The 21,791-nt window shown below is 43.4% G+C and overlaps 2 protein-coding genes and 1 long non-coding RNA gene across 5 annotated transcripts in view; all 3 read right to left on the bottom strand.

Moving 5' to 3' along the window:
• Nucleotides 1-10,679: 10,679 nt before the first annotated feature.
• On the bottom strand, nt 10,680-13,020 carry LOC110355652 (uncharacterized). Its single transcript, XR_002408469.2, has 3 exons — nt 12,864-13,020; nt 11,796-11,946; nt 10,680-10,860 (listed from the first exon to the last, which is right to left on the bottom strand). It is a non-coding gene; the product is annotated as an uncharacterized LOC110355652 (long non-coding RNA).
• Nucleotides 13,021-13,750: 730 nt separating this feature from the next.
• On the bottom strand, nt 13,751-20,153 carry SLC35E3 (solute carrier family 35 member E3). Its single transcript, XM_065048329.1, has 5 exons — nt 19,655-20,153; nt 19,437-19,547; nt 17,731-17,889; nt 16,723-16,805; nt 13,751-16,251 (listed from the first exon to the last, which is right to left on the bottom strand). The coding sequence occupies exons 1-5, from the start codon at nt 20,042-20,044 to the stop codon at nt 16,065-16,067; spliced, it is 930 nt and encodes a 309-aa protein (XP_064904401.1). The 5' UTR covers nt 20,045-20,153; the 3' UTR covers nt 13,751-16,064.
• A 1,228-nt stretch (nt 20,154-21,381) lies between these two features.
• NUP107 (nucleoporin 107) overlaps nt 21,382-21,791 on the bottom strand; it is a 31,353-nt gene continuing 30,943 nt past the window's right edge. For all 3 annotated transcript variants that reach the window (XM_065048318.1, XM_065048304.1, XM_065048311.1), the window contains exon 28: nt 21,382-21,716. In XM_065048318.1, the coding sequence (XP_064904390.1) occupies nt 21,609-21,716 (108 nt within the window). In that variant the 3' untranslated portion in view covers nt 21,382-21,608. The remainder of the gene's footprint in view (nt 21,717-21,791) is intronic.

Consider the following 21,791-nt stretch of genomic DNA (forward strand, 5'->3'; position numbering starts at 1 on the left):
TTGACACATCTCATGCAGAATGACACGTAATCTGCAAGTTCTTCATGGCTCCGACACCAGCCCAAGCTTTAAATCAAAGGCACCTGAGCATCCCTGGTGGCTGCTTGGTTTGGGGTGGTTACACGCATCCGACTGTACTTCCCAAGGAGACAAGCCAAGGGTGGGGAAGAAGCCTCCTGTGCCAGTGACATAGCAACGAGATAAGGAAGGGACACGGTCAGGTCTTTAGGCCAGGTAAGAGAAATCTGTGCTGCTCAGCTGTGAAGTGGCTAAGTCTGCCTGGTTTTCCTCTCTCTGTTAGCATTGGACTCAACAGTATTTTTGGTCATCAAAGGACACCTAGACAGGGACTCAGTCCCAAGTCTCAACATGCCAGAACCTCAGGGATATCCAAAAAGCCACCTTCACGAGGAAGTTGATCAAGTAGGTATCATTTGAGGGAAAATATGGTCATCTTCACCAGAAGGACCCACTAATCCCACTAATCAAGTAGATACTGTCAAGCATCTACCCAGCTGAGAACTGCTATTCCTTACAAAATTTCCATCTGCAGTGCAATGTTCAAAATAAGCCATTACTAATCAATGATCTCGAGTTGCAAGATAATACCAGAGTTATGCACACCCCAGCTTTGCTTCTTGTGATAGAGCTGCATACATTAGTTGCTAAACAATGTTGTTTCAAGCTGTACGTACATTTACATAACCTCATACCATATAATCAACACACTTCACAGCATGAAGAGATCAATCATTCTGATCCTCATCACAGAAATATACCCCTGCTCCCTATCATGTCATGGAAATAACAACAAAAAAATTAACAAAAACAATTTCCAACCTCCGTATCTGCTAATGCCCAGCCTAGCTTGATGTACCTCGAGATGCTGACTCTTTTAAAACCTGTGGGCACCACATCACCACCACTGGCAGTCAGCAGCTCAAATCCACCCATGTGCTACTGCACCAGCGCAGAACAAAGATCACGGGCAAAGACCAGGGGGGAAGGTCTGTGGATGGAAGAAAAGAAGGAAACGAGACAAACAAGATGTGTGATAGAAATGAAGCCATTTGCACTGTTCCCCTCCCCAGTCCCCTTCCCAGGACACTCTCTGCCCTCCTTGGCTTTCACCATCACAGGGTGCCCTTTCCAAGCCTGGGAACGGAGGCTCACAGCCTCTTCCAGAGGCAGCATTAACAGCAAACTGTGGGTACCAATCCCATACTCATCTCTGTTTACCTTGCCCTTGCTGCATCTCTGGAAGAAAGACCATAGACAGGTACTGTCAGCATCTCCAAAGCAAAGACAGAGGTACCATGGAAAGGTGGCAGGGACTGAGAGATCTGTAGGACCCATTACTACAGCACTAAGTGGGCCACAGCATGTGGAAGGAAAACAGCCATGACACCGTGTTGCAGCTTCAGGGCCATGTTGACCCTGTGTGCCGGTTTGACTGAAAGTGAATTAATTTTCTTCATGCAGTTAGAAACTTTTCTTCTTCATAGCTAGCACAGTCATAGCTTGGATTCAGTTTGAGAACAAGAAGATAACACCCAGGACAGAATTCATGTTTTTCTCCAAGTAACTTTCCAGTGGTTTTGAGTTGGAACAAAAAGAATGCAAGAACTTACTGTTATCTTAGTTGCTGTCTGGGAGCCAAGGTCTTTCTGGGCTCTCTATCCGCAGGTGTGAGGCAGGTGGGAAGGGCAGCATGGATGGGCCAGACCCTGACTGGCACCTGGGCTGATCAGTGAGATTATTCCATGCCATTAGCATCATGCTTCATCTTTAAGGAGAGTCGGGTTTTTCTGACTAGGGACCAGAGCCTCTTCTCGTTCTGCTCCTTCCCCGCTGAGTTCCATTTGGGAGTTCCTTTAGTTCAGCCTTTTGCCATCCTACCGTTTGCAGCGGCCTCTGGGCCATTCTGCCTTTTTCCCTCTTCCTCTGGGATCAGCTGTTTGGGATCAGGCTGCTCGCTTCCTGGGACTGGCTGATCAGCACAAGACAGAGTTAGTGAGGAATTGCATTGAGTATCTTTTACTTTATATTCTATTTTCGATTTAATATATAGTGCTACTACTAATAGTATATTAGTATTATTGTTATTTTATTAAACTGGTTTTATCTCAGTCCATGAGCTTCTCCCTTCCCGTTTAATTCTGTCCCATTTGGGGGTGGGGAGTGGGGTGTGAGTGAGTGGCTATCGTGGCTTTGAATTGTTAGCTCAGGTTAAACCATGACAGCAAAAAGGTGCCCAATGTGGGGTGAAAGAGGCTAAAATTCAGCACTAGAGAAGGGCTAAAATTTGGAGATTTTGGTGGGTTTGCTGCTATGACTCGAATTCAGTTTTCTTGGAAAGGTGCCAGATCATAGGTTTGAGATAACCGCAGATCTGTGTGCTTTGGACGTCATCTAGCGGTATTAAAGCAAATTGCACTTATTATATGGGTTTAAAAATACTGTGGCAAAAGTTGGATCATCTGCTCTCTAAATTGTGTTCAGCGGTACCTTATTAGATCTGGGCATACTTTACCAATACTTTTGTGTGATCTGTCACCTCTGGAAATTGGTCTACAGTGATGGCTTTGCTGTGGCTTAGTACTGATTTACTTTATCATACTTCAGTTGACAGTGAATTTATATTCCTTATTGTTGTACCTTGAGAGAGGGAATTGCACCTATGTTTTTTTCAACTGGACGAGCCAATCTATAGAAAAGCTATCTAACAACACCTTTCTTTTTCTGTTAGGACAGATTAAATATGGTTTTCAGAATTTTTAATATCCTTAGGGAGTTGATTGTACCCTGTTGGTATTGTCAGGTCTGCTGCATTGGTGTCATTTCTTGCTAGTGACAGGATTATTTAGGGAGATAAGGTTAATTAGGAGGACTGCAACTACTCCAGCTCCTGTGACAGACGCTGCATCTGCTGGAGCCTCAGTAACATGCACAGCAGCTGCTGCAGCTCCCAAGGCAGCCACTGCAGACCCAGCAACGGGCACGGCAGCTACGCCAATTCCAGTGACAGTCACTTCAGCCACTCAAAACCCTGTGACGCACTGTGACCACCCGGACTATGGCCATAAGTCAAGCAGATGACAATCCCATGTCATAAGAGTCACAAGAAAAGCCTGTGCAACGGACAAGGACAAGGGGGCATTATCATCATCACAAGGTGGAGAGCAAGAGATAACCACTCGATCCTTCTCCCAAGGTGAGCTGCAAGATGTGTGAAAACACTTCAGTTGTCATGAAGGTTGAGAACATCGTAACATGGCTGCTCTGCTGCTGGATCAGTGGAGACAGTGGTCTGGAACTAGAGAGTAAGGAAGCCAGGCAGCTGGGATCTCTGTTGAGGATGTGGCCATTGACAGGGCAATTTCAAAAAGAATCCTGCAGCCTCTGGAGGTGACCTCTGACAGCCATGAAGCCAAGGTATCTCTCCAACAACAATGTTCTATATCATCCAGGGAGGCGGAACACTGTGGAGAGAGGTAACTGGTACCTGAGAGAATTAGCTATGCAGAATATCATTTATTTTGGCCCAAATAATCAGGAGGGGACAGGCCCGGAAGGAATCAATTGTAAATAACCTGTGTGGTGGAAGTTTGTACAAAGTGCACCACCAGGATAAGCTGGGTTGTTGGCAGGAATGAGCCGGACAAGTAAAGGTGTACAAAAGGTGAATGATGTGGCTGACCAGTTTCGTGACTTCAAGGACAATCTTGCTACTCCTCTACGGGCCTGTGTCTCAGCTGTGGAGAGACCGCCTGAAAAATCCAAAGACTAGTTTGGAAAGCTGTTACTGGAAATCAAAGCACTCAGAGAGGACAGGTTTCAGTCATCACGTGTACAAAACAATATTTCAGATATTAGGAGGAGGTGTTCTCGATCTCATGAGAGAGGAGATAAAAAGTATACAAAGTAAAGCACACTATGTTCTTTCCGGCGTTTTGTTGGCACTTGCGCCATCTGCTGGAGAAAAGGGTTTTTCTACAGCATGAAAGAGGATCTCAGAAATAAACAGAGAAAACTTGCATAGACCAATCGATGCCACTGGAAAAGCAGGACACAAACTAAACTCTGACTGCAGATGAAGAAGCCATGAAAAATATTGTTCTGTGCTTTGGTTGGTTCCACTGAAGTATTAATATCTTGTTTTTCTGTTGCTGTCAGAGAAAGCAAGCGCTTGGACTTTTTGGCATGCCTTCATTCAGCTGATTTCACAGGACCCATCTTAGCACTCAATTTAGATCACTTCTGTCATTTAAAAATAATATTTTTAGCTGTGGTAGTTTGATTTTGTGCATTTTTCTTGGCAGATTCTTCTGCCTTTCTTTTTCCATGGAGCAACATGAAGGCACTGGGCTTTGTCTTCTGATTTACATCACTTATCTCAACACCATGTTGCTCAGATATGAGCCAAGACCAGAGGGGACACAGCATGGTAGGACACTTTGAGAGAAATACAACATGATGGTGTTACTCACAAGGGAAGAATCCCAAATCCATGGCTGTGGGTCTGCAGGATATTGCTGCATCTTGGTTTGGCTGTCATGAGACAGGCTACAGTCTCCTCATACAAGTGAAACAAGCCTCACAAACACATATGCTGAAATGCTCTGCAGTGAGATATTTGAAAGCACAGGTCTTCTGGCTTTCCTCACCCAAACACAGATTTTCAAGTAGATTCATGAGAACACTTGTTTTCCCCAATATCTACTGAAGAAGGTCTGGTAGAATCCAAACCCATCCCCTTTGGCAGATAATTGCCTATCCTGATCTTTAACTCATTTGATGCAGGAGATGCCACAAGATCTAATTTATTCTTTCTCACCAGATGGGATGTAGGTAAAGCCACAGAGAATCATTAACTTGGGGCTGTCTTATCCTCTTCTTGTTCCCTAATCAGCCACATTACCTATTATACCTGCTCTGTTCACAGAAACCTACCAGTTGTGGGTCTTCCCTAGCTGCGCAGCCACAATAAGATGGTTGGTTTTAATGGTGAGATAGTGAAGATTCAGTATGCATTTCTCTGGTCGACATGCTGCTTCACAGAGATCTGTTCCCATCCACCTCTTCCATCCTCCTGCTGCCTCTTCTGTTATACTGGCACATGTATTTGTGCATCTGCAGCAGAAAGTGTATAAAGTGATGTGGCACACATGAGAAATAAAGCATTTTTTAATTTTTTTTTTCTGATGGTTTCTTTTCAGACAGATCTGTTCCCTGAGCTAATCCTGAGTAGCTGCACAGGAATGGTGGAATGGTGGTAGTGGGTAGGCAGGGGAAAAGGCGGGATCTGCCCTGGCTAGCTGCAAAAGGTGTCCCATTCCCCTCCTCTTCTCCTCACTGCTGGCTCTAAGCTCTGATGGTGAGACCATTTTTGGAAGCAGTGTGGTGTTGGATTGACCCAGCCACCTTGCACGGTTAGGTAATGCAGCTGAGCCCATCAAACATCTAACTGAAAGAATGTCCTGAGACAATCTAATGTCCTTTTGGAACAACAGCCTTCCCAGGAGCTGTGCATTCCCAGCTGAGTATTTCTTTGAGCTGGCTTTGGCTCATTTGACAACAGATTTAGCTGATTCAACAGCAGATACTTTTATCTGCTGCTAGTATGACAGCTTGCTTTATCATACATTCACATAACACGAGACACCACAAGGAAAGCAGGAAGAACACACAGCTGGAAGCAGAGAACTGGAGATGGAAAAGGGGAAATAGCCCCTTCTGAAGGCAAGGAACCATTCAGTGGTCTTTTATCATCTAACTGCACCTTGAATGTCCTACTGTTACCTGAGGTATCAGTCACTTGGGTGGCTAAACCCCTGCAGTATCTCCTGTGATAGAACTGGAATCCAAATTCACAGAAGTTTCCCTCAGGTGTCACTTAGGGAGAAGTAAACAGGACACGTTACCACTGATAATTACTTTAGCTAGTCCTAGCCAGCTTTTCCTGTTTGCAGATGAGTTGGGTTGATTGTACTATTGAAGACACTTCTGATGGTAATTTGCAAGCTGTTCTGTTTTATAGCTCGTTTGCTGTGTTCTTCAAGCTGAACCTGTTCTCTTCTGTGAAAGCTTCTTTGGAAATGTACATCTTGATGTCTGCAGAGAGCATATCTCAGCTGTGTATTTTGCATTCCACTTGTGCAGATAATCAAGGGAATTTCCTTTGTGGTAGCAAATACATTTTTTTACTGTGGCAACTTTTTATTTTTGATAAATGACTGAGAAGTGAGACACTCTTTCATCTTATGGCTAATCTTTCCATCACTTTCTAAGCTTTTTCCCCACACAGTTCCAAAATTACGATCTTGATATTTCTTTGCCTACTAGCAGGCATGATTTGCTGTTGTTATGACAGCTTTGATCAGTCAGCTCTAGCAAGTAAAGTTGCTGCAGCTCAAGACATCACTTCCCTCTGCTGTTGATGGTACTTTCTTAGCAAAAGTTACTGCCCTTACAACACAATAAGTTGGAGGGATTACAACCCACATCTTAGTGGGTTCAGTTCACAGTCCAGAATGTTAAACTGTTACTCATATGATTGTATCCAGGGGAGACCACAGCATGGGCACACATTCCTCTTTGCAGACAAAGATGGGAAAGGACAATCATGTCTGCAGGACGAGAAGCTGCAAGTAGCTGGGGAGCAGTACTGTCTCACATCATTGTCAGCATGTGCACATAGAATACGAGTCAAGAGTCAAAAAATCATAGAATCATTTTGGTAGGAAGAGACCTTCAACATTACCGAGTCCAACTGCTAACCTGGCACTGGCACTAAACAGTGTCCTGAAGAACCTCATCTACATGTCTTGTAAACACCTCCAGGGATGGTGACTCCACCACTTCCCCGGGCAGGCTGTTCCAATGCCTGGCAACCATTTCCGTGAAGAATTTTTTCCTAATATCCAATCTAAACCTCCCCTGGCACAACTTGAGGCCGTTTCCTCTCATCCTACCACTTGCTACTTGGGAGAAGAGACCAACCCCCTCCATGCTAAAACCTCCTTTCATGTAGCTGTAGACAGTGATAAGGTCTCCCCTCAGCCTCCTTTTCTCCAGGCTAAACAGCCCCAGTTCCCTCAGCTGCTCCTCATCAGACTTCTGCTCCAGACCCCTCACCAGGTTCATTGCCCTTCTCTGAACTGTCTCCAGAACCTCAATGTCTTTCTTGTAGCGAGGGGCCCAAAACTCAACACAGGATTTGAGGTGCAGCCTCACCAGCACTGAGTACAGGGCGACGATCACTCCCTAGTCCTGCTGGCCACACTATTCCTGATACAAGAGTGTCTTTTTGGTCCACTCAGGGAGAGAATTGTTTTATGCAAGACAAAAGAGATGACTGCAGTAAAACTAAAGAAACTTTATGGTTTTATCTATGCTTTATATATGCATATCAGCTCTTCATTTTCAGTAAGTTTTGGTTCCAGTTTTCAATGCAAGAAATGCCCCTTTAGAGCCCAATGTCTCTGGCTTCTTCTGCTACAACACAACCCTGTCAAAGCCACCTTTGCAGAAAATTCTTTCCAGAAGTTTGTTTCATTCATTCCTAGTCCTAAAAGGTTACATCTCATTAGTCAAAAAGGATGTCATAACCTAAAATAATTTATTTAGATATCTCTGTATGCATTAATTTACATCAAATTTTAAAAGGAAACTCAGGAGATCAGGGGACTGTTTATTTTTTATCCTCAATGAAAACACTAAGGATATTAACTACAAGATATTTAAATCCTGGCTTGCTTAGGGACAAGTAACCGATTAGATAATTAACCAGCCTTTAAACATAATATCCCAATGATTTCTGATTTGCATTGCACCCTGTGAATTATTACAGGCTCTCAAATGAGAAAAGCTGCCTTCATAGTAGCAGAAACAGCTGAGGCAGCAGAGACTGGTTCAGCTAAATGGAGCACACTGAAAAACAGGACCAACATACTAACCTTCCAAAGATCTTCCCTTTAAAGGGGGGACGAGGAGAATAGATAATTGCCAGTCCACAGGAGGCTGCAGAGGTGGCTAATGAGCCACTGAGGCTCAGAGCCAGCCAGTCTCCCAGAGGCTTCAAGACCACCGATAGGCACATAAATACCCCGTGGACCGCCTGAGAAAATCTGTGAGGGCTTCTGCCTGAGGGGTTGGTAGCTGTGCATGAAAACAGGACTTTCTTGCTGGTTTGTTTAGGTGTGAAACCTTCTCTCTCAAAACCTGCCTCCCGAGGCAGAGCATATGGACATTGTGACTGAAGTAGGTGCCTCCTCTCCACCCCACTCCCTTCAGCCCCATTCCTGCCTGTGTGGGGTCCCTCGTCCCCCTTGTCCCAGCACTGGAACTTGCCTATCTGCACAGAAGCAAGTGCCCAAGCTGTGTCCATGGGGAGGAGCAGATGTGCCTTAAAGCAGTAACATGCTGTTCCACCGACTCTGCCATCTCATATAATGTGTGCTAAGAGTATGCCTTTCACTAAATCTGCTGGTTTTGCAAAGTCTCTGATTTTCAAACTACCTCTATTTAATTTCTCTCCTTGGCATCCAAGATGAGGTTTGAACGACACCCAAGTACAGCTGCTTCTGTAATCTTGCATCTAGTTGTATAAAAACAACTGACTGTAGGTGCTGCACAACCCCAGCTCAGTGCCATCCTCCCATGTGTCCATGTGTCTGCCGTTGGCTGGACCCCATTGAAACTGTAGGTTTAGGGCTACAGAACTAAGGTTTATGTGTCCACCCCTGATAAAGACAAAGATATCCATAAATCAAAACAGCCTTTATAGGAAAGTTTCCCTTGGGTGTTCTTTGGGAAACAAATCTATCACCTCTCTCCCTCTTTTTTTTTTTACCTGTAAGACCAAAGTCTCATGCAAACTGTGCCTGAACAAAAGCTGAAGAAGTGGTTTTCTGTGGAATGATACTAGCTAAAAAGCATTGGCACATTATTCATATTGATCAGAAGAATCATTTTACCACTCAGAAGGGTGAGATTGTGTGTTTTCAGAAATGTATCATAATTGCTTGAAGGATATATGACCACCACTGTTGGTTTCTCCTCGCAACTGGATTAACAAATAGGAAACCAGGTTTTAACTAACCACCACAAGAAATGCATTTAGCAAGCAAACCACTTTGGATCCCTGAAGACCTTAATGTTGCCTTTCCACTCCCTGGAGCAAAGCGCTTTAATTCACAACAGTCAATGCTGTATAACAGCAGCAGCTTTTTCCATTCAGCTCATAGACAGAAACCTGAGTGGAATCAACATGCACACATGTAGATAAATATGTAAAGCCAGTGTATTGTAAAAAACCTATTCAGTCACTGTAGTTAGTTATACAACAGAAAAATGAAAGTGTGCAAATGGTTTCTTTTTCCCCAAAGAGCAAGGAGGATTAAAAACATTATGGAGAGGGTAAGGAAGCAGAACAAGGACTCAGTTTCTTTGCTAAATAGCATACCTAATTTAGTTGGAGACCAAGAAAATGTCAAACTTGTCAACTATGCAGCTTCATTTCTGGAAATGTTGAGCACATGCCATTCTCCAGTAAGTACAATTGAAAGGGAAGAAGTTCACACTGACAAATCTGGTCCTGCTATTCAGATGCCTAATCAGAGTTAAGCATCTAAACTTAGACACTATATTCTAAAACCTGCTTAGATGTATACAGGCTGTATACTCCTCTCGGTTGTCTCTGTATCACTTTTTTTCCCTTTTTCTTTCCTTTTTTTTTTAATTACAGCCACCCTTGTTCTGTGGTCCCAGTAGCCGTGATTACTCCATGTGCTTTGCCCAATCAGAACACATCTCCTTTAAACAAGTTTGCTTCTCAGTCTCTGCTTTGCTAAGGAAGTAAAAAAATGCAGCTGTTTTCTGTGCCACTAAAAATTACATCCTTGCGCTGTCCTTCAACCAGAGATCTCCTCCCTGTACTTCCTGGACATGACACAGCCATCTACAGTTCTAAAAATAATCCTGCTGTTTTGTGACACACTGCTGGCCCGCATGTGCGCCCTGCATGTGCCAGCTACCCACATGGCTGTGCTGGACTTCTTGGAGCTCATGAAAAACACTACCATGTGCCTTCAAATGAAAGGCTTGTATTCATATTCCTGTGAAGCCACTAACAAATCATCATATATCTTTGCAATATTAATCCTCAAGCAACCTCTGGACCATACCCACTACTTGCTTCTAAATACATAATTTACTTTCATAACATTGTGTTTAATTTGTCCACGTCTGCCCCTGCCTTTCCATTATAAAGGCACCATATTGCACCTATTATGTACTGAGCTGCAGCAGCTGGGAAGGCACATGGATCTCCTGAGCTGGCAAATTACCTCTTAATTCAAGTTAACTCGACTCCTTTATTTTAAACCTTTTTTTTTTTTCCTGGATTATAAGGCAGTTAAGGGGCCTTAGGTAAAAGTAGCAATGCTGGGTGTAGTCAATATATTTATGTGAGCAGTGAGTACAATTTCTGCTCAATTCCAGAAAATATAGTATAATTATACTTTATACAGAAAGAGCAGACTTAAACAGGAAAGGGAGTTTTCTTGCACACCTACTAAAGGGAAATGACAGATTAAAATTTGAAAGGATGAGTAACTGCTTTGCAGCTAAACCAATGAAAAGGGATTGCATTTCCCCTTTCTTTAGCTCTCGTTGTACCACAGATTGCAACCACGAGTCTTTGGGCTGGGTTGGATTCACTACAGCAGGGTGGACTGCAGTTACATGAGGCGATGCAGCGTGTTCTGCTCCCCAAGGTCCTTTGGAGTTACAGAAGGCAGGAGCACCACCCAAATGAGTTGGATGAAAGCAGGAACAGCGACTTCAGCGAGACAGGCTCTGTAGGGAGAGGTGAAATGCTTTCATTGGACCAACTGATATATCTGAAAAAAAGCCGCCCAGCTTTCAGGAACACAAACCCTCCTTCACCAGCATTGCTGAGCGAAGGGGAGGCAGAACAATAGCTCCCTTCTTTCAGGAAGGTTAACTGTCGCTGTGGGACAAGTCTGGGAAAGGTTTTATACTGTCTGAATGTTTACATTAAAAGCTAGTTGAAACTAAATTTGTCAACTACTGCAGAACAGCAAGAATTCATGCAATTCAGCTCTTGCATCCTTTGCAATATCTGCCTGGAGATAAATCCACACCTCTCCCTGCTGCTTAGCACAGATCTTTTTGGTAAGATGTCTCTATGTCTTAGCCTCTGTGCCTTACGATTTTTCATTACCCAAGTTTCTATCAGCTCCTGCTGATAGTTTTTTCACTTCATGTTCTTAACCAGTTCTCAGCTGACATCCCAATCACCTGAGCAGCAACTGAGCTGTCAAATGAAAAGATGAGACAGCGAGCACCAGCAAGATGTGCGGAGCAGAAAGCTGGTGCTTTTGTGCATCTACCAGATTGTAACAGTAGAGAAACAAACAGAAAGAGTTGCATCTGTACAACTAGAAGACTGAAATTATTGTGCAAATCAAAGCTTTGCTATATAGCCAGTCTACCTTTCATGTATTCAACATTCTTTTCCTTTTTGTTTTCTCACCAAGCAGGGAAGTTGGGTTGTAAATGGCTAGCACAGAAGCTGGCCTGCAAGTCTGCAATCCAAATTCTGCTTCTTTTCAAATCCAGGTAAGACAACTATGTAAGTAGGAGCAAAACAAACATCTTGGAAGAAAAATCTTATTCTGAAAGGTGATTTGAGGCCTGCTCTCTGAATTCCCTTAAACCAAAAGCCTCATGCTTGTTACTAAAAGCAAGAAGATAAAAAGTGCTCTCACCTATCAGTGAGCCTTCTTTTTCCTTTCCTAAGCATGCTGGTTAATTTCAGGCTAGATGTTTCTAAATCACCACTAAATCCAGGTGAACACTATGCCAGTGTTCAGGAGCACAGTATTGCTCAAGAGCAAGATCCTTCTCAGCATCCCGTCCCTGTAAATATGTACAGCCAGTTACAAAATCCATCATTACCCTTTGATAGATTTTGCAGAAGATGTGACAAACTAGACGCAGATTAGACATCAGCTGTACTCCAAAATGTTATGAAACACTCTTCCAAAGCTCCTATTATGTAAGACATTATAAAAATGAGATTTTTACCTTAATAATCAGGCAGCATTGACTACCACTAGTATTATTTAAGAAGTTTAATAAAAACCATGGGTAGCCCAAACAAGGCTTTAATGTTGCTTTAGCCCCAGGCCATCACTGAGCATTCATTTCATGAAATGAGACGGAAGATACACTCCTGCTGAATTGCAGCTCTGTCTTGAAGGTAGAACTCCTGCAAGACAAACCTCCTTTTCATACATCCAACAGCAGCAGCAAAACACTCTCCTTCAACCTGAAGCCTGAGAGAGCAGCTGTTCACCCAGCACCACGAAAACTCCTCTGGCATGGCGCCCCCCGAGCCTGCAAGAACTCAGCAAGTCGTACAAAACCAGCTGCAAAGTCTGTCAGATGAGTGCAGAGTTACCCAAGTTAAAGGTTACACAAAGCTTTGAACTGAGTATCTGTAAAGCATACTACTTATTCCTTTGGGGAAGATGAGAAAACCTCACATATGTTGTTCTAAAGTGTTTGCAGGGCCAGCACTAGCGGAGATAACTTACCACCAGTCATTCATTGTAATCAGAATCATCTGGATCTGCTCTCACTTTTAAATGCCGCCCTGGTACCTACGATAATTTTTCCACTGGAACTACTCTAATGGCAGCATTTTAAAGAATGCCAATATAAGCACTTGATGGCAGAAAAGGACTAAGATCCATCTTGTTATCACAGTTCAGTCATATGTAGAAGATTAATTAAAAAAAAAATTAAGTAAATACTGGGATTTGTACACTTACAGTTCCAATTGCAACGTCACATACAGGGTGATGACTACATATTGTTAAAGATGTCAAGTCTCTGATTTCTATGTCAGGAAAGGCAAACCTGAATTAAATACAAATATTTAGCAGGAAAACACATTAAAGTGATATAGTAAAAACTAGAATAAGCAAGTTTCCCACCAGGTAAGCATCAGTAATTTTTATAAGACTCCACTTTTACCTCGGAATTTAAAAGCTTGGCCAAGCACACTATCACAGTGCTTGCAGTAAATCCATGCAAACTGAAAGTCTCTTATACCCTGTCCTTTTCTTTGTCATTTTACAACCTGCTGAAGATTAAGTCCCCCTAACATATAACTCAACAGATACTTGTCTGTGAAGGAAGGAGTTGGCTGGTACCAGTTACTGTACTGGCATCATAACAGTTAACTTCGTTTTGTTCCTGTGCTGTACCACTGGGAGATCATCAGGACTTCCCAGCCAAGGGCTGGGGTGAGCTCTGCCGTGGCACAGGGACAAAGCCGGACCAAAGAACCTCGCACTGGGGACTTTGTGCCGGACAGAGAAGGAAACGGAGACCACAAAGAGGCTGGAGCATTCAGGGAGGACTCAAGTGGGCAAAAGATAATGGTGAAAACCTCCCAGGTGGCTTGTCAATGGGCAAGCATGTGTGTGCACACATGTGGGTGCCTGTATTCGCCCAGGGAGGAGAGGCATGCAGCCTCCCTGCTTTGTGTCATGAGTTCAGCCCCAAAACACAGAAAAACCTTGAAATATTTATACAGACATAAATCCAAGTGGCATAATTTTGTTTTATACACACCGAGACCCACATAGTGTATGCAATTCAAACAGAAGTTGGAAAAAAAAATCAAGAACTGTTCTTCCTTGCAATAAGCAGGTATCTGTCAAGTAATTAAAAATTTATTCCCACTCTACACATGGTATCCAGAGATACAATACATACAAAGATCTACTTATCCCACAATTTCACAAGCCTCCTGAATTTAATATTTTGAACCATATGACCAAGTTCGAGATACTTTATTTGTTAGATACAACAGCTAAATCTCAAAGGAGAGCTCTTGAACACATGAAAAAAATCATGTCACTTAAGTGACCTTCAAGACTTACACATTCCAGCAAGACTGTATTCATAATGTATTGTTTTACATGATACTGTTAACTTTCTCTTGCAGATCCGCTCCTCTCCTTAAGGAGTCCTTCATATTTTCAGACATGGTTGTTTTGTTAATTCTACTGCTTTATATTTACATCAGTTTCATCCCTAATATTGTTGCCATATAGGCTTCAAATTCATTTGTTGCTTTCTAACCGTAAGAGTCTTTGCAGTCTATCTACATTCTAGAAGAACTTGTGCACAGCACAAATTAATGCAAATGGCTTTCTCGGTGTACGTACTGAAGGATATGCAACCAGAGATTGTCCTGTCTGAACACATCTTTCAGTACTTCAAGCTGTATTTTTAAACTAATTAGACTTATAAAAATGCATACAAAAAATTATCCTTGGACAAGTACAATGTCTAAGACACAGCTGGTAAAGATGCAAAATGATTCAGGTATTTCTAATTCTGAAATGATACAGAGTATTATGGTGTAAACTTAGGTTACACAGAGAAATTAGTTTTTCTTAAATCAAGAACTCTGTAACAGATAAATAATTTACAAACTTGAGAAGATCTGCATCGTTTCTTACACAAAGACTTGTTGCCTCTATTGTAAAAAAGCTCAGAGGAATTAAATATCATTTCTGTTGGTGGCTATAAAACTTAAGATAGCTAGTTTTGTTCATGTAATTCCCCTCTTTAATTCTGCCAGAGGTAGATGAAGATAAATTAAACCCCAAAATGTGAAGATTAAGACCTGCAAATAAATTCTAACCCTGAAAATCCAGTGAACATATGTTCTCACCAGATTTACTGAAAGCAGTTATTTTTTCTTCCTTTTTAAAAATAGAAGAGTACTCAACTTCTCCTTCCTTCCATGTTGTCAAAATCAGAGCTTGATACCGGCATAAAATAATTTTCAAAGCCTTCCCAAATTAAAGCAGAAGCAGGTCCCACCTCACGCTCTTCTCTCACTTCGGTATTTTCCAGTTGACCGACTGCTGAGGAAATGCTGCCATCCCAGCACTGCCCGGGGCCTCCCCTCTGAAACACCAACAGACAAATCCGTGGATCCCACTGAATGTAACTCTCGGGGAAAGGTGCAGGAGAGAGGGAGGTGGGGCCGAAGGCAGGAGAGAGAACCAGGAAACCTTCACATCCATTACAGATGGTGACCTTTCCAAAGATTTATCCGAGGAGATATTTAGCACGGGTGTCTGTGTGCATGGGCTGCAAAATATTTGGCTACTACCACAAAATCAGAGGTATTGTTAGGCTCACTGGTATTTACAAGATGTCACATAAAGCCTTGGTTTTGGCATGGAGAAAATTATAAACCAGTAACAGAATTTTCTAAACCACATATTACTTCATTCATGTCCTGATGGATCAAAAGAAAAAATTAACTGTTTAGATCTGATTTCCTACTTTTCTTTAGCTTGGCCTGTGGCTTCAGGTTTTCCAGTGTCTCCCTTCTAGTCTCTCTCCACCTGTAATTTTATCTACTTTGTTCAGCCAAAATCTAATCCATGTGTTGAAGCCAAACATACATAAGAAACCGTACAAGAAATAGGATTAAGCTTGGCGGCCCTTTTTAAAACTACTGAACAAAGTACGTTTCCTCTTCATCGTTCACCAGACAAAAAGGAGGAAGCATCATTACATGCCAGAACATCTGCAAAAAAGTGCCTCCAAGTTTCTTCACAACAGTAATACTGGCATGATCACAAAGACAAGATCCCTTTTCTTTCTCTCTCTGTATTATAACTGTAGCCATCATGATCTCATTTGGTATGCAAAAAAATATAATTACTCCAGTACAATTTCCACAGCAATTTGAAGTGTGCCTTTTTCTCTTTTAAGTTACCATCTAAATTTAATGAAAACGAGAGGATGGACTGAGATGGCAAAAATCCAGCGTTTTACATAATTCAGTTCCTTCAGTTTAGTTACAGAATAATGATCCTGGCAGTTAAACTAAAACCATAGATCTAAATGAACGAGGCAATTTTGTGCATTCTAGAATCAATGCATATTTAAACACTTGCTTTCCTTCACAATATTATTAATCTCCAGAACCCCTTGCTTCATGGACGCTGAACCAATTTACTCTTATTGCTTTCCTGCTCGCTAAGCTTGAAGTGGGTGTAAGCTAAAATGCCAAACAATGTGCACAGAATCCCTAGGCCTTGATTAACAGACAGTGGATCCTTAAATAAGAGGCACCCTCCCAGGAGTGTGATGCAGAACTTGAAATGTCCAAACATGTTATACCTAGACACCTGTTAAGGATAATGGCAAATATCAGTATTGTTTGTTGTAAAAACACATATTTGGGAACTTCGTTAATTACACCCAAAGCATGCAGTGGTGCGTCACTTCCACTTCAACTCACGTGACTTTCCTGCATCTCTGTAGCTATGAGAATTAAGCTCCATGCAGAGCCCATCACCCACCACACACGACAAACTAACTGACATGACAACGCTTCCCGAAGGTAGCCAAAGCCTGGGTGAATACTCTTTGTAGGTTTGAAGGGCACATCAGTGAGTTAAACGCCATTATCTAGACAAACCCCAAACAAAGAAACGAACTACACTAAAAAATGAACATGCTTTTCCTGCTTCATCATTTAAGATAAAGCAGGAAGGTTACCAAACAATTTTCCCACAGTGAAACAGCCCAAATTAATGTTAATATAATTCACCTGGAAACAGGAGAAACAACTGATGTTACAAAGGATACGTGACAGGTGACGTATTTCCAATGATCCAGTAAATGGACAGGTTTACCATAAAGGCTATTATTCCAGACAGCAGTACCATTATCTGCGGATTAACAGATACAGTCAATAACTTGACATGCTTTTGACCATCTGTAGATACATTTCAGGTTATTTAGTTAGCTTCCTTTACTTTAAAATGCAAAATATCAGGCAAGAAAAACATATGGAGAACAAAAATAGAAACAGCTTCAAATCAGTACAGACACTAGTGATGTGTATAAGTAGCTCTGGGTATGATGTCCATAAATATACATCGATATAACCACAAGCCTTTTCTCCTTTACTCTCGGTGAACATTTAAGAGTGATTTGGAAAATCTGGCCACTCATACCAAAGAGGTGATACTCTTTATCTTTGAGACAAAGTCTTACTTATGGTCACACAAAAACTATTTAGGAAAAATATCTGATTTCATTGTTGGGAATACTTGCTACCACATTCATCAACTGCCAAGCTACGAGAAATGACCCATCACTGAGCAGTACGATCAGCAGTGGTAAGAATATGCCATTGGCTCTTTTTTGGACAGAAGGTTAAAGAGAGAAATTATAGTCTTCTTGGCGAAAAAAACCTAGCAATTCTAGAGAACAACCAACATTGGCATCCTTCCACAGAAAAGGAGGGTGTCAAAAGTGAGCATGCTTTTCTCTTTTCTGAGTGGACAGTAAGAGCTGGAACTAGGGCACTTAAACATTTTTAATTTAATACACTAGGGGAAGCTTCTGGATTTTGTCAGATTTTCCTGTTGTTCAGATGTCCTCTAAACAGAAAGAAGAATAAGGAGGTAAATCGATTGACAGACTCCTCTGGGAGGAAGTTGGACAGACACAAGGGCCTTTTTTTCTCTTGCACGTGCCCCTCTCATCTCATCATAGTCAAGGACTGTACAAAAATCTGTTCACAGAGAAACAGATCCTACTCTCAACATCAATGATTATTTATTTAAATAAAGTCAACAAAAGCCTTACCACAGCAGAAAGCGTCCAGGGCCCAAATATTCCCCCTTCTCCAAAGACCGGCTCAAAAAAGGGTATGATGAACAACAACATAGCCGAGGACATTGGTGCCTGATAGTACAGCAACTGCATAGAGTTTACCTGCAACTCATGCTGCTTGGCTCCTACCCACTAAAAGCAAAAGAGAAAGCTGTTAGACACGAGGTAAAAAAAATATAAAATTGAAAACCTGAGCAAAAGCAACCTGGCTGCTAACACAGCCTTGTGGACAATAGTGCATGAACAGACTGCTGAGCATCACCTTCTGCTTTTGTGTAACTGGAGGCCCATGTGTTTGTCTCTTGTGAGCACATGAGCCCTGTGAGGATAAAATCATATGCAGGGCCAGTGAAAAACTCTTGAGTGCCTAAAGCTGCCTTTTCCCAGAGCCTGGAGAACAAAAAGTAGCAGAGCTGGGAAGAAAATGCCAGCTCCCTTTTATTCTAAGGACAAATTCCAGATCCTGTCTATGGTGGGGCTGAGCACATTTGCCTAGGCAGAGATATGCTTTTTCTCTTTCTCATTTTCCTCCATGCACAAGCTAATAAAATCAGGAAATGTTTGGCTTTCTTTTGCCAGTTTATTCCTAATTTACTGGATTTCATTTCAATATTGACTATAATTGACTCTAACTTTGATTTTCAATGTAGTGTGCTTTAAGAGACAACATTAGTTACCTATGGTTATGAAGATAGATGTTACAGGCAAAAAGATACATCTTTATATCATATTGAAGTATGACATTTAGTGTAAAACTTCATAAATCACGTTAATTGGTTACATGGATTCCAGCGCACACACTTGCTATTTTTTTTTTTTTTAATTACAGAATAATTTCACTCACTTTCACTATCATTTCTCCAGTACACACATCATCACTTAAAGTTATAATGCAACATCTCTGTCCTCCTCCTGCCCCAAAACAGGTCAAGAGACCATTATTTATCATCTTGCACACTACAGATCAAAATAACTTCTTTTGGACACACAATACACTTGTTACAAGGAAGTTCATATTTAAATTGATTACGACTATCACATCAACATGACAGGGGACTCTTAATCAGGGAGGCTTTTACAGTCAAGGCCGATAATTAACTGGTCACGAGCTGTTAGTACAACGTTACAGCAGAGAAGGCTAAGGCAGTCCTTGGACGTATCTATTTTTTCAACCACAATCATCCAGAAAGGTTATATTGCACATACATATATTAATGCATCCTCAACAAAAACACCTTAAGACTGTGTATAGTCAAAATTGAAGAATGATGGTAAAATGTAAATAGCTCAAGGATAAACCATGGGATTAACTGAAAGACTGGAAAAGGGCTCAAACACAAGGCACTTGCTTCAGCAAGGAGAAAATCTGTGATCTCTACAAAAACGGAGTTTAACCAAGAAAGCAATCCTCACCCCTTGAAAATATGCTCATGATCACGTTAAAAATGACACCCCAACTTTTAGCAGCAAGGACAACCAACTCCTTAAACAGCTTACCAGGGGTTATAGTGCATTATCGCATTTTTTAAGTGCTTTTAAAATAAATAATGGAGTACAGAAGTCTCCCTGGAAGACAAGGGTGCTGTTCCAAGCCCATCTAGCCGAGGAGCAGCAGCTTGAAGACCAACGACCATAACACTCCCACCCGCCTTCACCTTCCCCACCGCCCCCAAACCCACCACTTGGTAGAGGGAGGTCACCAGGACACCCAGGGTGGCAAACGCCATCCCGAGGACGCTGAACTTCACGTCGTAGTAGGAGTTGAGGAAAACGCCGAGCGTGATGGGGACCTGTGGAACAGAGAGGGGGGTTTAGGCCGGGCCGCTGCCCTCGGGCGTCGCCTCAGGGCGGGCGGGAACCCCCGCGCCCCCCCTTCCCGCCCCCGCCGCCTCCTCACCAGGGTGAGCTTGATACGGAGCGGGAAGGTCTTCCCGTAAGCCAGGCTCTGGATGACCACGATGACCGGCGTGGTCATGGCTTTGGCCAGCTGGTAGGTACCGATGGTGTTGCTCTGTAGGGAGAGGTTGGTGAAGACGACGAAGCCGCAGAAGCTGAGGGCCAAGGGCAGCACCTGCGCGGGCTGCAGGCTCTTGGGGGAGAAGGCGCCGAGCGCCTGGCACAGGTAGAGGCCCAGCCAGGTGATGGCGAAGTGCACCAGGGTGAGGCTGAGGTTGGGAAAGCCCAGCCGCACGTACAGCCACTTGTTCAGGAAGACGATGCAGATGGAGGCGGCCAAGTTCACCAGCAGCCCCGCCGCCAGCCGCCCCTGCGCCGGCAGCCAGCCCATGGCGTCCCGCGGCGCCGGGCAGCAGCGGCTCAGGCAGCGGCTCAGGCAGCCACGCCGGCCGCCAGCGAACCGGCCGGGCCGCCCCCGCCTGCCGCTGCCACCGCCCCCGCCGCGACACGTGGGCTGGCGCCTTCCGGTGGCCCCGCCCGCCCCGGCCCCGCGGGCGGAGCTGCGGCGCCGGGCGGCGCTGCCGGGGAGGCGGGAGCTGCAGCCCCCCGGCAGGGGCCCGGACGCGCGGCAGAAAGCGGCCCCGGCGAACACCCCCGCAAAGGTACAGGTCTCCGCCCCTCCCGAGTACCATAGAGGCATCGAATCGTTTCGGTTGGAAGAGATCCCCAGGATCATCCAGTCGAACCATAACCTAACGCTAGCACTAAACCATGTGCCTAAGAACCTCGTCTAAACGCCTTTTAAACACCTCCAGGTACCCCACCCCCGCAGGCAAACCCCCAGCTGCTGCCCTGCTGTCCAACAGCCCAGCGACGGGCAGGAAGGCACCCTCTCCCCAGGCTGCAAGTACCTTTCAGAACAGTAATGTGTATTTCTACACACACACAGAAAAATACATATACGTATATACATAAAGCACATATTACAGAAAGCTCTCTGTCAAGTGTCAGAAGACACTGACAGGGTGAAGGCACCAAAGCCCTTGGGTACTCAGCACTACAGCTTCGGCCTCTGCACTCACTTGGGAATTTCAAGTTATGATACCTTTCCTCAAGTTCAGGATTACATTAGCATCCTCTTCCAGTGGTGCTCAGTGACAGGGTGAGGGGCAACGGGCACAGACTGAAGCACAGGAGGTTCCATCTGAATATGAGGAGAAACTTCTTTACTTTGAGGGTGCCAGAGCACTGGAACAGGCTGCCCAGAGAGGCCGTGGACTTTTCTTCTCTAGAGACATTCAAGACACACTTGAACACGTTCCTGTGCGATCTGCTCTGAGTGAACCTGCTTTAGCGGGTGGGTTCGACAAGATGATCTCCAGGGGTCCCTTCCAACTCCAACCATTCTGTGACTGAGATTTAGCAACTACACAATGTAGGTGAGAGCAGTACAAGCCCTTTTCTTCTGGCAGGCTGGCGGTAGCCCTGCACTGTCTCTCTTTCTTTGACGTTCCTTTCCTCCAGCCCTCTGTCTGCTGCCTTCTGCTCTGCTTTCCGCTTACATCCTCCTGCAGTCTCATTCTCCTCTCCGCCATACACCTGCACATTCTTTTCCTGAGTAATGCTGCCAGTCTGCAGGCAGCAATTTGGCCCATAGCAAAGAGATTACAGGCATTCACGCAACCACCATATAGGTATAATAACATTTTAGATTAAAATGAACAAACATTTTCAGTTTGTGGAGCACTTTTATTAGAAAAAAAAAAAATTATGAAAAAGGCTGTATAACAAATATTGTCTCTGAAGTTGGTCAGAATTTTTCAAGTTCAAATTGAAATCTGAGGGCTAGGTTTTTTCCCCAGCAATCAGAACAGCTTATCCGAGTCATGGTTTGGTTCTTTTTTGTAACCAGAATGTCCATGTTCAGAAGTTTCTGCAAGTATCTACATCAAATCCTACGACTGAATTTCATATCCCAAAGGGTCAAGATCCTGGTCCAGAAGCATCAGAGAAGATTCCCGCAGTTTCTGTAGAAGCTTTTGAAGTTCTTCTTTTGAAAATACCTAAGAATAATAATTTTTTAAAAAGCATAATGAAGTTATATTTATTTGCAATAAATAGCATGATATAAAGTAAAT

This window comes from Columba livia, chromosome 1 (assembly GCF_036013475.1).
Source record: "Columba livia isolate bColLiv1 breed racing homer chromosome 1, bColLiv1.pat.W.v2, whole genome shotgun sequence".
NCBI lineage: Eukaryota > Metazoa > Chordata > Aves > Columbiformes > Columbidae > Columba > Columba livia.